This window comes from Agelaius phoeniceus, chromosome 3, assembly GCF_051311805.1.
Source record: "Agelaius phoeniceus isolate bAgePho1 chromosome 3, bAgePho1.hap1, whole genome shotgun sequence".
NCBI lineage: Eukaryota > Metazoa > Chordata > Aves > Passeriformes > Icteridae > Agelaius > Agelaius phoeniceus.
Genome location: NC_135267.1, coordinates 62,299,595 through 62,315,113, shown reverse-complemented (window position 1 = coordinate 62,315,113; position 15,519 = coordinate 62,299,595). Strand labels below are relative to the sequence as shown.

General features: G+C 41.5%; 1 protein-coding gene across 6 annotated transcripts in view; it reads right to left on the bottom strand.

Moving 5' to 3' along the window:
* Window positions 1–14,685, bottom strand: part of ZDHHC14 (zDHHC palmitoyltransferase 14) — a 95,594-nt gene extending 80,909 nt beyond the window's left edge. For 2 of the 6 annotated variants that reach the window (XM_054629937.2, XM_054629938.2), the window contains exon 1: window positions 12,638–13,975. In XM_054629937.2, the coding sequence (XP_054485912.1) occupies window positions 12,638–12,888 (251 nt within the window). In that variant the 5' untranslated portion in view covers window positions 12,889–13,975. Of the gene's footprint in view, window positions 1–12,637; window positions 13,976–14,103 lie in introns of those variants that run through there. The other 4 variants (XM_054629933.2, XM_054629936.2, XM_054629934.2 and 1 more) reach the window with 3 other exon arrangements.
* Between the last annotated feature and the right edge of the window lie 834 nt (window positions 14,686–15,519).

Sequence of the window (15,519 nt, the reverse complement as noted above, 5' to 3'; positions counted from 1 at the left end):
CTGAACTTTTGGTTAAAGTTTTCTAGGACGCAATAATAGAAAGTTATGTGCATTGGGAAGGGCATGTTTACCTTTCAATCGAGCTGGATATCAGCCTGTAACAGTTTCACTTACTGGGACTCAAGTATGTCAGTTGTTTTTCACATATCAGACGGTTTGGATTTTCACATTCATAGTCAGTTGCCTGTTTCTGAAACTCTTCTCAAGTATGAGCTGAGTAAAAAAGCAAAATTATTTTACTCCACCCAGTCCCTGTAGGCTTTCCTCTGCAATGTCCCTCTGCCCTCCAGCACACTACTTGTGATACACTCAAGTACTGGAAATGAGACTCCAGCTTTCAGAGGCTAGTATTAAAAACAATGCACAGTGCAGCTTGATCCTAAAAGAGTCTGTGGAGGAAAAAAACCCATATTCTACTCTAAAGATGAACACTGATCTCATCAGTGATGAGAAGTCTCAAAGCCTCCACACCTCAAGGTGAAGACAGCCTTCTGAGCTTTGGGTCTTGTAAAAGAATGATTACCCTTTCAAGGTCTTATATTGAATTATATTAATCTCTGTCAGATTTCAGTCCACAACTTCTTCCCCCTCTTCTGCTCTATAGACAATTCATTCTGCTCTAATTAGCTTGAGGTGTCTTGTTTAACAAAATCATTTCAAAGGCAATGTTTTAATCACACTGTGAATAGAGACATACACTCCAACAGTCTCTTGCATGCAGCTGTTCAGATTTCCATTAACTGCTTTATGGTCCTTCCTCCAACCTCCTAAGCTGAAAGCTTCAACATTTACAATAGTAAACAAACCAACAAAATAAAAACCCCGCCTAAGCAGGCAACTAAATGGGACTGTGAAGAAACATGCTATTCCCCATGTTGTTTGCTATCTCAGCTGAAGCTGGGAGAAATAGCAAGGATTGACAGTACTCCCATCCTGGCTCAGTTTAGCATATTTTGAGCTAACTCAGCTGTTTTTATAAAGACTAAAGCCAAGAAGTATTCATGGAGCTTTCCACAGGCTCTGCTATCAAATGCAATACAATGCATTGGCTCTGCAGTCTGGAAATGGGGAACACAGACTACCCAAGAAATTACGCAGGAACACTGCTTCACTTACTGCCCGTGTTGTGTTACAAACTGGATGTCTTTAAAAAAAAGACCCCAGAAAATCTCTAAGACATGAACAACTAAGGGTGCTATTCGAAAGACGCTGCAATTCAAGTTCTACAAACTACAACCCAGTTACTTCAGAAATAAAGTATGGTTAAAAAGTCCAAACTCTAGATTTTCATTAAGCAACTAAGATGTTCTGTTTGCACCCTCACAGATGCCAAAGAGCCAAGACTACTTAACAAGTTTCCTAAAGTTGGGATACAGTTCCAAATCACAGCGGGGATGATCTGTCAACCTCCTGCCTCCCACTAGTAATAATATTTTTTCTGAATTTTTAGAGATTCAGCTCAGTGATCTAAAGCAGCAGAAAGTTTTTCTTTGTGTGGGCAAAAGGGAAGGACAGTCTTTGTGCAGGAAGGGAACTCCCTGAAGTGGCTCACCACTGGGTGGGGAAAATAGCAGAGCAAGACAAAAGAAGTGACATCTCAGGCCTGGAGAAGGGAAGAGGTGGGTCCATCCTTTTCAGCACTCTACAACCATCAGATTCATCTTCCTGCAATGGAGACTTGTAAACAGAAAGGAAACTGGGATGCTCCTATAAAATACTCTTAAGTTTTGTTTGAATTCTTGAGCAGAATGTCAACTTCTGGCCTCTCAAACAAAGCAGGCAGATCTACAGACATGAAGTTCACTGTAAAAAAAGAGTGCTTTGGATATGTGGTATGGGAAGATGTCCCCTGTGGCTTTCACCATCCTTAAAGAAACTTAATTCTGATAGCTGCTATGGGACATAGAGATTCACATATATTTTTTTTTTCCTTCAATAAAATATACTCTGCATCATTTAAGCTTTCTTCTTTTATTATTTAATTCCAGCTTTTAATCCAGAACTGGACACCTGCCTTGCTGGAATTATTTACACATTTAATTTTTTTAAGCAAATCACCCTTTAAAGGGAGCTTGGACTAATCTGACATATCTAGGGTGTTTTCCATTCCCCAAAGATAACTAATCCAGCTTTAGCAGCTTTTCAGACAAGCCATTTCATTCATATCTAAGAGTTTAGAAGCTGGAACACACTATCATTTAAGGTACAGAAGCTGATCTTGTCAAGTAGCAGACTCAAGGAGGAAGCTGAACCTGCAGGATCTGGAGGACTCTTTGACCTGGCTCAAGCACTAGGAGAGAGACCACATGATTTCACGTAGCTGCATAATGATTTAGGCAAACAATGCAGATTACAGGGAAAAAAACCCATATGCTCATGTTTTATGACTATGGAAAGGGAAAAATTAAGTCTTTCAACTTTACTGCCTTCATACCCCTTCTACAGCAACAGTGATCTTAGCCTATTGAAAGTGAACAGTGTCTAGGAATACTGATGGAAGGAGAGAAAAGTTTACAAAAGCAAGACTAAGATAAAGATATAACACTGCTGGAACAACTGTATACAGAGACATTCTTCTGCATGAAATTTATTAAAACTTAATGCTGTTATTTATAAGAAAAGAAAATACTAACCACAATTCAGCAAAAGCCACATGAATAGTAGAGGGTAAAGCTTGATGAGGAACAGCAGAAAAAAAAACAGGAAAAGAACCTCCAAAAACTGTTAGAAAATGCACTTTGAACTGAGAAAACCACATTCAAACGTGAGAAAAGAGAAGGGTCAAAAAGAACAGCTATGACTTTCACATTCGTTAGACTGAGACTTTAGGTTCATATTTTATGACTAGATAATACTGAAGTTCTCTTTAAGTATGCAGGTGATAAATGAGTCATCAAAACAAGATTAAAATTATCTTGCTAGATGAGAAACATCTTGCTTTGCTGTGTTATGCTAAGTTCTCTGATTTTCACAGATAACACAGAGCAGCTGAGGTAGGATAGGAACTCTGAAAATTCGGTCTAACTTCTCCAGATCAAAGCAGGGTCAGCTAGAGGAGACTGCTCAGGTCTGTATCTAGCTGGTTTTCAGTGTGTCCACAGTCTCACTGTGGGCAACCTATGCCCATACCAAATCATCCTCACAGCAAAAAAAAACCCCTACAAATCAAAACAAAACAGGCAAGCAACGAGATTAAAAAAAAAAAAAAAAAAAGAAATAACCAAGAAACTCCACCCTTCTTTCTTCTGTTTTAAAGGTAATTTATTTTGTGTCTTGTCATTGAATACAACTGAGAAGGGTTCGAGGCTCTTTTTTTCCATTCCCTCTCCCCAGTCAGGTACTTATTAAATAGGATTCCCCCAAAAGCTTTCTCTTCTCCAAACTAATGCACTGAAGCAAATCAGAAGTGAATATCCTCTTTTAACTGTGCACTCCAATCTTTGGTATCACCCCATGCAGCACACTTCATGAACCCATGTACCCTGACTAATGACAGAGTTTACTTGCTGTTCCCACACCCTGTGCCTCTCAGCCCTGGAAAGAGTTCAAATGATGTTAAATAATAAAAGTATTTTAAAAACTGTATTTTTTCCTCATACAGATGCATTATGAGCTTCAGCTCTAAGGAAACCACACTCAGAAAAAGCAAGTTTCTTAATGAGTTATAGTGCTAATGAGAGACAAGTCACAGCTATTCTGGCTTTTACTTTTCTTCCTAGTACTTTTAACTGCTCTACACAGTACCAAATAAGGAATTATAACTCTTCCATACACTGACTGAACACTAGAAAACCCTTTTTGCTAATAAAAGTGTTTACTAAGGAACATGCATAGATGTGCCATGAGAACCCACCCCATGTGCACAAACAAGCATGCCAGCAAAATTTAACTACAGGCTGATCTGACACTTGCTTCTGTGCCTGGAATGATGGCACTCGTAACCACCAGTGGGGTACCTCACAAGTGCAATGGACATGCAAGACCAGGACTCAAGCTTCTGATACACAGACAGTGATACACAGTCCAAAAAAGAGGGGATACAAAATTCATCAAAATCAGATAAATTTTGTATTGGTACTTTTTTTGCAAGGTGGTGGGAAGAGGAGGCTTCCAATACCTGACCACATTTTTAATCTACATTCATGATTTGTAGTATTATGCCAAGTATTTATGTTAAAATACTAATAAACTCTAATATATCTGTTCCTTGCTCTTAAGAGCTGATATATATATATCATATGTACAAGAAACATATACTAAAGCCTTCAAAATAATTTCATAGATTCATTCATTGCAGACAATGTAAAAACATTATCTTGCACTTAAACTTCAGTTTAAGAAACAAAATTCACTTTAGATTTTATGTACATCAGCTTATGAGCTCAGTTTTTCTGTTTTCAACTTGATTTTCAGTATTCTATTTGATTTGTTTCATTTTTTTTTTTTAAATAAGAGCAAAATTTTTAGAAGCAGCTGAACTGACTGCATATTTACTACAACAAATGCACACTGCCAGTATTTACTGCAGTAAGCAACTTCAGGGTACAGCAGGGGTGGAAAAACAAAACAAAACCAGCTGTGATCTCATTAGCCAAGCTCATTATGTAAGACCTCATTAGGCACCATCCCACATTAATGTGAATAAACCCTATGGACCCTAATGGAAGTGGTCATACACAGAATTGTATCATCATATATAATCATATATAATCATATATAATCACTGGAGCACACTGTCAACTTAATAGTTGAAGTTCTAGGATCCATTTGGGTAAGAGCTCCACTGATGCACACTGCAAAATGCCCCTTTGCCTATTCACTGCAGTATGAGCAGGAGCTCAAATACAAACAGAAACCACACAGTAAGGGACAGGGCATGTGTTGCCCTAAACTGAAACTTGAAAACAATTTCAGCAATCTTCCATAAGTATGTTTTATGTTAGTATCATTTAGTACTTCTGCAACATGAGAAACAAACAGAATTTTATTTGGGGCTATTACATACAGGCTTCATCTTGGTTTCTCAATTTGTCTCTTTGCTTTGTAAAAAATTTACCCACTTTACAGTTTTGTATTAAGTTCTGAAATACAAATGAGCTGCAACTATATGAAGTTTAATAAACTTTTGGTAGTTCCACCTGACTTCAGGGATTTCCCCCCTTTCTCCATCAGCTTTGCCACATCAAAGATGAACTGCACTGCTATGTGCAAACTTTTACTAGTAGCTGAAGTGATGATCAGCTAATGCAGGCTCACTTTCAAGAATAACCTATCAGAATAAGAAAAATTTCCTAGATAAAGCTGTTCAACTTTTTAAGCAATTTTTCAAGATATTCCAGTATTTTAAGCTAGTGTTGTAGGGTTTTTTGACTGCACAATTTTGAAACAAGCATACAGCTTAGAAAGTTAAAATATTCTCAGATTTCTCCTCTTCTGCAGCAATTTTCACTTTCTCATTAATTAGTTCATGTTTGAGTGCTACAGTCCACAGTTCAGTGCTGCACTAGAATGGAGAGACCATTTCCATTAGAAACTTTAGTTTGCTGGGGCTTTTAACGACTTAAAAAGTAAAACTTAGGTGTTAAAATCTATAAAAAACCCCAGATATTTTTGATACAGTATTTTGCCATCCCTCCCCCTGCCCACACTGAGAAGAAAATTTCTTGGTCATCCAGATTCACTGAAATACTTAGTTTTGTATGAAATGCCATTTACAAAATAATAATGCAACATGACAGCTATGACAAATTAAATCATATAGAAACAAAAGCATTTTTGCATAATTATCCCAATTTTCAACATGAAATTAAATACTTTATATGAACCTAAACATTTAACGTGATTCCTGAGAAACCAGCTTAAACAAACACCTGAAAAAGACCATCTTTCCTTTAAAACACAAATGAAAATTTCTGCAGAGTTGATATGAGATGACTTCCAGATACCCACATGACAATACCAGTCTTCCAAGATGAACAAGATAGAGATTTCAATAGTGTAAATTCATTTAACATGACTACACTAGTCTCCAAAGATACATTTTATACGTTTAACACACATTCATTCAGACAAAGGGACAACAGTACCTACTCAAGGAAGGACAAAATAAAACAGGCATAATAGGCACATATCAATAATAGAAACCTCAAACTTTTCAGTGATAAATTAAGATAGATTGTATCAAACAACTGTCACAAGATTACAAGTCATATTCTGGAGATTCAAGATGTAGAGAAGTATTAGCCATCAGCATTTGTTAATATTTGAATATATATATATATACACATGTATCTGTACATACATATATATGCGTGTGTGTGTGTATATATATATATAAAAGAAGAAGAACTAAACTATTAAAATTACCTTTTTCCCCCTTCTCTAGAATGAATATAAAATATTCCAGGTAAGGATTTATACCTATTTACAAGACTTATTGTGAGCCTAGAAATCACCCACCAGCCAGCAGTGACTGAATTTCCCAAGGCTTTGGGTGACAAAGCTGACCATTAATGTTCACACTTCAAAGCTACACAATGATTTCCTCGAGGTCCCCAAATGATATAGTATCTGATAAGCCAACATCCCATTATATCACTTTAGTCCCTTTTTTTATTTCCCTGCACCTCCACAAAGAAAAGATGGAAATATAAGTAGAAAAAATTAGAAAAAAATTTTTAAATGTTCAAAACTTCTACATGAAACAGGAGATAAAGGCCATCAACTAAGCTGAATGCAAAAAAAAAATAAAATCCCCAGCCAAAACCAAAACAAAACCACCAAAATCCAACAAACCAAACACCCTCATAAAGAAATAAAAAAAGCTGTTTTGGAAAGTGGATTAGTGTTACAAAACCATTAAAAGTTTCTGCAGTTGCAGGGGAAGTAAAGACACAACTTTTAAAAACATGAGAGGTTATCCTTCCTTCTGTTATCCTCACAGAATTTTACTGTGAAAAATGAAGCACTTAATCATTGTCCATTTCCACGTAATTAGACCTGGCCTTGAGAAACAGAAGTGCATAACCTAATATCAAATGCCATGAGTTAAATTGAAATAATTCTGCCCAGGAATTATACCATACAATTAATCCAAAGCAGGTTTACAAGTTTATACTGACATACCTGCTCAGTGATGCGCTACTTTTGAGATATGGTAGTACAAAACTACTCTCTTTTGGCCAGGGAGAAACTTCAGCAGACACACTTGCTCAGATCACTGAGAAACTTAGGAGATTCTTCTTTTGTAATGAACAAAAGTCCCTCATCAAGCAAATGGTATTAGATATACTTAGTAGATGGGAGATATTTGATTCTGACAGTTAACATTTTCAGGGCAATTAAGAGCAAAGAATAAACACTCTGCTTGGAATGCATACGGCCCCTCAGACATCATTTGCTCAATACAAAGCGTAAACCCTAAAGATTAGACTTACTCTATCCCATGTCTTTTTCACTAAGTTATCAGAGACGCGTAATATGACAAAATAAGGAACAGAAATGTTCCTCTGATTTAATTTTAATGACAGGATTTAAAAAAAAACCCAACAAAGTAAAACTGGGAGAAAAGGACACCTACTCAACACTGCACTCACCTATGTCACCATGTACAACTAGGCAGTGACTGCCTTCCATGTAGAAAAGGATGCAGTTCTCTTGTTGAATAATAATTTTAGTTTATATACTATGATTTTTGCTTTAAAATACATTTTGACATCTTCAACTAGAAAAGCCCTATAAGTTTAGAGCAGCCTCTAACAGTTGAAGTTGGATTGGTAGCACTTTCTTCTAAGAACTCATAGTTTAATGACAGGGTCATCAGGAGGCACAAGTAACTTACTTGTCTTAAGAGCAGAGGAACAAAGATAAAGGAGGTTATCATAGGAACATTCCATCTACTTGGCATACAATGTCATGCTAAGAGACCACCACTTGCAAGAGCAGAAAACACATGCCATAAGATGAGAAGGGTTGTGGATACCACAGTGAAAATGCTCAGCTTACTGACATCAGTGTTTACACACAGAGGTTTGTTGCAGTGAGCAGCAAGTTACACCACTCCACCATACAAGTTCAATATTGAACAATCCACACATGGCATCAGAAAGTGTGACTCATGACTGTCCTCCAGTCACACCGGTTTTCAAAGTGGGAGGCATGGAACAGGTTGCCAGCAACTGCGAGAGCACAGAAATCAATGGTTTGTACACACGTATGCACAGAAACAGCCTCAGTTTAAATAATTTTCCAGCATAAATCCTTTGCAAGAAAATGCAATTACACAAATGCTCACTAAAAAAAAAAAAAAATTTAAAAAATCAAGTGTTAGTTAGCTCAAAACAAACAAACTAAAAAACCCTCCAGCTTGCTGAATCAGTGCAAGCGTCAAATGGTATCAGAAGTGATAGAGCTCTGATTCACATTTACAGAGAAAAAAGCTGCACTGCTTCAGCCCTTCCAGCATCCTACCATCTGTTTCAACCTTCTTCCAGAGCCACTCACCCTGCAAATAAGTTGACAGAAGAAAACATGACTCTGCCGGAGTCAATTCAGTTCAGTCGGCATCTTCCCTTAAATCCACGTTTTATGGGAAGTTTAATTTGCCTGCCTGAGCTGAAGCAGCTCAGGTGCAGACATGTTCCTTCCTGCCACCTGCCCAGCAAGGCCCAAGAGGAAAAGGAGCACCCAGAGGCAACTCACAGTAGCAACATAGCTGAGGTCATCAGCCAGTTCCTCTCTGGAACTCGTGATCTTGTGCATCCACATGAGATTTGCCATTTAATGACAATACATTTATTTCACAAATCCTGCTGTGTTAAATGTGTCACTCAGGCCCCATTTTGCTTTCCTGTAACCTACAGAAACAAGACCCTAAATGACCATGAGCATAAAAGGCTCTTATTTCTTTTCAAAATGTATACCTAGCTAAGTGCAGCAAGCATGAAATATGTTAGTTCTGCCTCTATTGCACAAATAAAGAACTTTACACACATGTAAATACAATGGTTCAACTGGCTACACACTGCAACAGATCTGCCCTTCAGTTACAGATGCTATCCTTGCTCTGTGGAGAGGTAATTTGTTTTCTAAGCTTTAAATGCAGCTACCTTGATAAATGAGTGCTAAGTAGTTTGGAAAAATACACATCTCTGTGTACTGGTGCAAGGCAAAGAAAAAAACCAAAATGTAACACAAAGCCAAATGTACAAGAAAAAACAAGAAACAGCTAAATAACTCAAGGTTAGGGTTAGAAAAAAGTTCCAAGGTAAAGTAACATACCCAAATTTCAAAGACAAACTCAGTAATTTGTGGTGTCTCATCTTGAACAATTTAAAATAGGCATAGTTTTTAAGAACAGCTCAGCACAGCATCCCTCTTAGGACCCATAAGTGCTTGCAATCATTCAAATTACATTTAATAAACAAGTTACAGAAATACAACTGCTTGTTATTTGCAATCTCTTCCTTTGGAAAGGGAGGGAAGCAGGACTTATAAATATTTTACCTGCTTGAAAACTCAGAGTTTGTTGTTTTTCTTTTAAGCAAATTCTGGCTTATCTCTTTGAAAATGAAAAAGAACAGTGAAATGATAAAAGGAAGAAGTGGTGATGCACTTGGAGTATATGAGAGATAAAAGTCAACAGAGAGAAGGGAATAAAACCAGCTGAAAGCAGGAGCTGGAAAAAGTAGGCAGGAAAAAAGCACAAAAGCATAAATATAAAGAAAGAAAGATTACAAAGGCATGACTCAATGTCAAAAGCTATACAGGTCAAGATGTGTGACATACATTTGCTTTTGGAGACATAGGATTTGCTGACTCTGAGAAATGTATTTCTTCCCTGAAGAGTATTCCAAAGCACATGAGATACAGCTCTGGATGTACGGATATCAAAAGTAAAATAGAAGGGAGGGAAATCACACTGAAGGAAGAAACAAAGCCAAAGTATAAAGGACATGCCAGCATGTTTATGTTAGCACGATGCTTTCCAAGGAATTAGCTGTCAAAGTAATCTTTCCTACTTCCCCCCTTCCCAGCCTGTAACCGGGCAATTACCTGAACCATGAGTACCCATTTTCAGGTTTCCAAAACCAAAGGGAACAAAATAATTTATTTTCACTGTAGCAAAAAAAGAACAAACATTTCCAAGAACATACAGGTCACGTTCCTCTTCAATGGCAGTCTGACCTTATGTTTCAGGGCACACGTTCATTTACAAACCATTTGCTCCACAGGTACATAAAGGATTGAAAGACATTTCTGTCATATTCAATAAATGGCTGGTTAATGAGGAACACCATAATCAAATCAGCCAACAATGGCAGTTACACTTAACACTCAGGATGTTATCACTGATCAATACACACTACTATGAACAGACAAAAGCAGAAACTGCTTGAAAGTAACACTCTTCAGTAAGAGACTCCCCTCTTTCTAACATAACATTAACAAACCCCTGCAGTCTAACTATCACAGACATACTGAACACCATTCTCACAGTCTTTAGACTGGGGTTTTAATTCGCCTTCAGAGGATGAGTAATAATTTTTCAATGCAAGGGCTTTCTAAAGACCAAAATCTACCTTATCATTATAAAAATGAAATACCATTGTCACCTTCTACTTTGATTTTCCTTAGAAGTGCAAGTGATACAAGAGTGACTCAAGACCAGTACACAGAGAATTTATATAGTTCTGTTATATAAAGTCCAAGATTCCTCCCTGCTTCAAGACTACCAGTAAGAGTAAGCACCAAGTATATATGAAAATCCTTGACTAAAAATCTTGTCAATCACAGATGGTTGCACTGCAAATATTCTCAAATACTCGATGGAAGTTGCAGAATTCAATTCTGGTAGAGCATGTAGCTCACAGTAGTGATGAAATCAGAACGTGATGAACAGCTAGCAGCTCATCCTGTTTTAGAAGTTCTGAATCAAGCAGCTGCAAAGAAAATTTATCTCTGAAAGATCAAAGTGTTAAAACATATAAATAAATTGCAAATGGTGGCTTAATGAATCAGTTTTACAGTCCTGATTACAAAACATTATACGTTCAATGTTCTGGTATCTGCAGGAAGTCCAGCAGGCTTCAGAGGCTGCGCTGAAGGTGATGAGACTGCACACAGACAGAAGTGTCAGCCCACATAGAAAAGCTTTCCAAAAGCTTAATCATAGCAAAGAGCAGAGAGTAGCACCCAGTCCTAATGCAATACTATCACACTATTAAAGGTTACACCTTTAATACCCATTTAAAACCAGGAAAGTAAACACACTTGCAGTGTGGATACCATCATTGTCTGTGTTACTTCAACTACTCAAATGATACTTAAGCTGCTTCATAATGTCTGCAGGAGAATTTACATTTAATAAATCCCTAAAGTAACCTGGAGCCCACTAATGACAATTCATCTACTGAGCTCACATATACATTTAGCCACTGGTTACCTCCTGAGCATTTTTACCTTCTTTACTGCTACCACTATTGTTAAGATGATCTGCATTTAACAGGCACAATTTAGGGTTTGTTAATGTCCTTATCTTCTGGCTTGAAGACACCAAGTAACGAATGACCTTTGGTTTTCAACTGTACTGCTTAGCAAAACAATTTCTGGAGGCAGCATTGAAGCTTAGTTATACATAATAGTTCTTATTGCAGAAAAAAAGTAATTTGAAGATATTTTACTGCCACAAGTCAAACCACAATAATTTAAAGCAGGTAAAGGAGCACTACTAACCCTTCACAATAACTCAATTATTCTTATGGGAAGTATTTTAGCAGTGTGAACTTCTTTGTACTTGGTACCTAAATAAAAGTAAGTAAATAAAAGTTACACAATATTGCTCACATCAAGTGCCTAATTCTTTACTGCCATGTGTAGTTAACTACTACAACATAAGAGCAAAAATCAGTATATTTGATTTGCTGTCACTGTGTGTTCACTTTATATAGATGAAAAGGACTCCAGAGCTACAGAGAAAAAGGCCCTAGAAGGATGCCAGAAGCTTACCTAAAAAAAAAAAAATACAGTCAAAACCTCCAAAGCAAATGTAGCTTCAACTAAGACTAAACTCCCATACAAGTTATCACAAAGAGAAAGTAATGCTGTTACCTAGTGGTGGAAAGTTAGGTACATGCAAAATTCTTGAGCTCTTTTTTTTTTCTCCTCACTTCAAATTCTCGTTTACAAGCTATTAAGAAGATGTCAAGAGAAAAAAAATAATCATGCCCAATTAATAAACTTAGGAAAAATACTGCTTTTCTTGCCTTCAGTTCTGTGACAAAGGGACAGTATTTTTCTATGTGCCAGTTTTGATTCTCAGAGCAACTGACAGATGAGGAGCCTCATAATTTCCTGGTCATCCCAAACCTGCTGTTTTACACTCCTCTTTCAACACCAGCAAGTGCTGGAAACCTGTGGTATAAAAGTAACTGCAACTTTAATTCTCATTAGTTTTCCACCGAGTATGGTAACCCAAACTGTATTGTGCACCCCTCAGGATCTTATCAGATGGTATTTTCAATTATATAGATCAATATTGGTGGAATTCTCCTAAATAAAAACGTTAGTGTTGCTTTCAGCCAGAAAATAAATATCTAGAGGAGGACAAGGGATATATGAAGACTTTTAAGTCACTTACTCAAATGCAAAGAAGAGTCCACTGGTGACCAAGATGAGAACAAGAGTCAGGTAGAAGACTCCAGTCTGTCGAGCCATCATGATCCTCCCATTGCAGAAGAATTTGTTTCTTCCAGGAAAAACCTCCCATTTTCTCTTGGGAACTGATTTCTTTTTCTTATGGGGAGACTCCATGGGAGACGAAGAGCTGTGTGTGCTGATCTGACTGTATTCACAGTCTTTCATGGGCCCACTACCACCTCCAGGAGTCATCAAGAAAGAGTAAAATGTGGGGAGAACCCCACCAAAAATATATACAAATATATATGTGCAAATATTCTTCTGACCAAGAGAGCCCTCTCCACCAGCCCCAGTTAATAAAAAAAGCAAATAAAACGATGAAAAGTCCGCTACCAGACTAGCAATAGGTGTATCATGCAAACACCACTTAACTCTTCAGAAACCAAAGCTGTCATATCAGAAACGCTTGAGAGGGATCCTTCCTTCCTCCACCAGTTATAAAACAGCCACGTAGGACAATCCTTTTAAAAACAACTTATCACAAAACAGGACAAAAAGAAAAAAAAGAAAGTAATGATAAATCAGTTAGGCTCTCAAAAAAAAAAAATCAGTCTTTTTACATCAAGTTTATTTTCAAATGGGAAGGTTTTTTCCTTCCCACGCACACCCTGAGAATTTTCTCCGAGGGTCAGAAGGTTGGTCAAGGCAAGTTTTAGCAATCGAGTCTATCATTCATAGAGATTTGTTATAATCCTCCTTTGCGCAGCAGATTCCACTGCTAAAAATGACCATTCCTAAGACGTTCCCTCGAGAGACACGCGAAACAAATCATTAAGGGGGAGGGGAGGGAAAAAAAAAAAAAGAAAAAGAAAAAAGAAAAAAGGCAAGTAAGGAACCAGGCTGCAACTCCAGCTTCCGAAGAACACTTGAAGCTCTCCTCTTCCCGAAGCCGCAGTCCAGCGGGAAGCGGCCGCCGCTCCGCGCAGACCGAGGGGCGCAGCGCTCCCCTGTCACCGCTCCACAGCAGGGGATTCTCCCGAGCCCGCGGCAGCCCGGGGCACGGCCGCTCGCCGACAGACACCAGCGCTTCGGGAGCGGGTCCTCCTCATCCTCCCTGCCCGCGCCTCCCCTACACAACAGGTCCCCGCCGCCGCCTCATGCTCCCCAGCGCCTCGGCCCCGCGGCAGGGAGAGTGGGAGGCAAGGGACACGGAGGCTTCTCCGCCGCTAGATCTCTGCCAGCACTTCTCCCTCCCCGCACCATCCTCGCCGCCCGGCTCAGCGCCGCCGCTCGCACCCCGCCCCGCCGCAGGCTCTCGCCCACGGCCCGCGGCGGTGCCGGGCCCCCCCCCGCATCCCGCCCCCTCCCCTGGCGCACGGGAGCGGCTCCCCGCCGGCGTCCCCGGCTTCGCTGTGCTCCGGCCCCGCAGCAAGGTGAGAAAAACGCCCGGCTTCCCCTTTCGCGAACCGGAAAGCTGCGACTTTCTCTTCACCCTTCTTTACGAGCCTCTATCCAGGTTTCCCCCCGGCAGCCAGACCCCGAAGCAGCAGCTGCCACCACCTCTTCATTTTCAGGGGGAGGCGGTAACCACCGCAGCGCCGGCCGCCCGCCCGTCCGCCCGCCCGCGGGAGGAGCCGGCGGGGGACGGGACCACACAGGCGCGCACCCTCCGCCGCTCTCGGCCGGTCGGTCACTCAGCCGCTTCTCGGCGACAGGGCAGCAGGTCCCTCGCACCAGCCGGCCCGGCCCGGCCCTCTCCCCGGCCACTGGAGCGCGGTGACTGCACTAACTCTTCTCCATCGCCACCTCCCCGCAGGTAGCCGCCCGCCGGCCGGGCTGGAAGCGCAGGGCAGCGAGCCGGGCAGCGGGTGTCCGCGCTGGAGCCCCGCTCCCACTGCCGCCGCCTCCCGCTCAGCCGAGCCGTCCCCGACCCACGGTCCGCTGAGCCGCGAGCGGTGTGTGCCGCCAGCCCCGGGCGGCAGCCGCGTCCTGCCCCGCTCCCACTGCCGGGCCGAGGGCGGGCAAGTCCCGCCAGCGAACGGTGGACACGGAGAAGCCCCGCCCGTGCGGCCCGACCTAGCGGGATCAGCCCCCGCCCCGTGCGGGCTCGGACACGGCGCCCAAGACACACCCCTCCGCCCGCCGGGAGTTGTAGTTTCGCTCAGTTGTAGTTTTGCCGCCGGGGGCGGGACGGCGTCGCGCGGGACTACAAGCCCCAGCATGCCTTCCGAGCCGCCCTGGGGCGGGGCCGGGCCGGGCCGGGCTGAGCTGCACCGGCGGCTCTCGGCGGGCGGAGACTTTCCCCGGCCTACCCCGCATCCGTCGCTCCATGCACTGCCCCGCTTTTCCCCGGGCAGCCGTACGTGCCCTCCCCCGCCGCGGAGGACCGCGTCCGAGTTTGTCATTCAGTCAGGCCGGAAGGCCGGCGCTGGAACCCTCAATCCGTCCCGTCGGGAGCCGCGTCGCCCCGCTGCGTTCCGGGTCAGCCGGTGTAACTCAGAGGTGGTTCCTCTCCTCTCCTCTCCCTCTCCTCTCCCCCCCGCCCGAAGCGCTCGACTGCCCCGGAGCTGGGCCAGCGCGGCTGGCCCTGCTTCTCCTGCGTGCCAGTGCTTCCCTGCTCCAGTGGCGGCATCCACATGCTCCATTCTGCTGTTGGAATCACAGAGACAGCTAGGTTGGAAAAGACCTTTGAGAGCATCATGTCCAACGTATGAAGTAAACCATCTTGTCAACTGGACTATGGCACTAAGTGCCACATCCAGTCTTACCTTAAAAACACTTCTAGGGATGGTGACTCCACCACCTCCATGGGCAGTCCATTCCAATGTTCAGTCACCCTTCCTGTGAAGAGCTTCTTCCAAATGTCCAACCTAAACTTCCCTT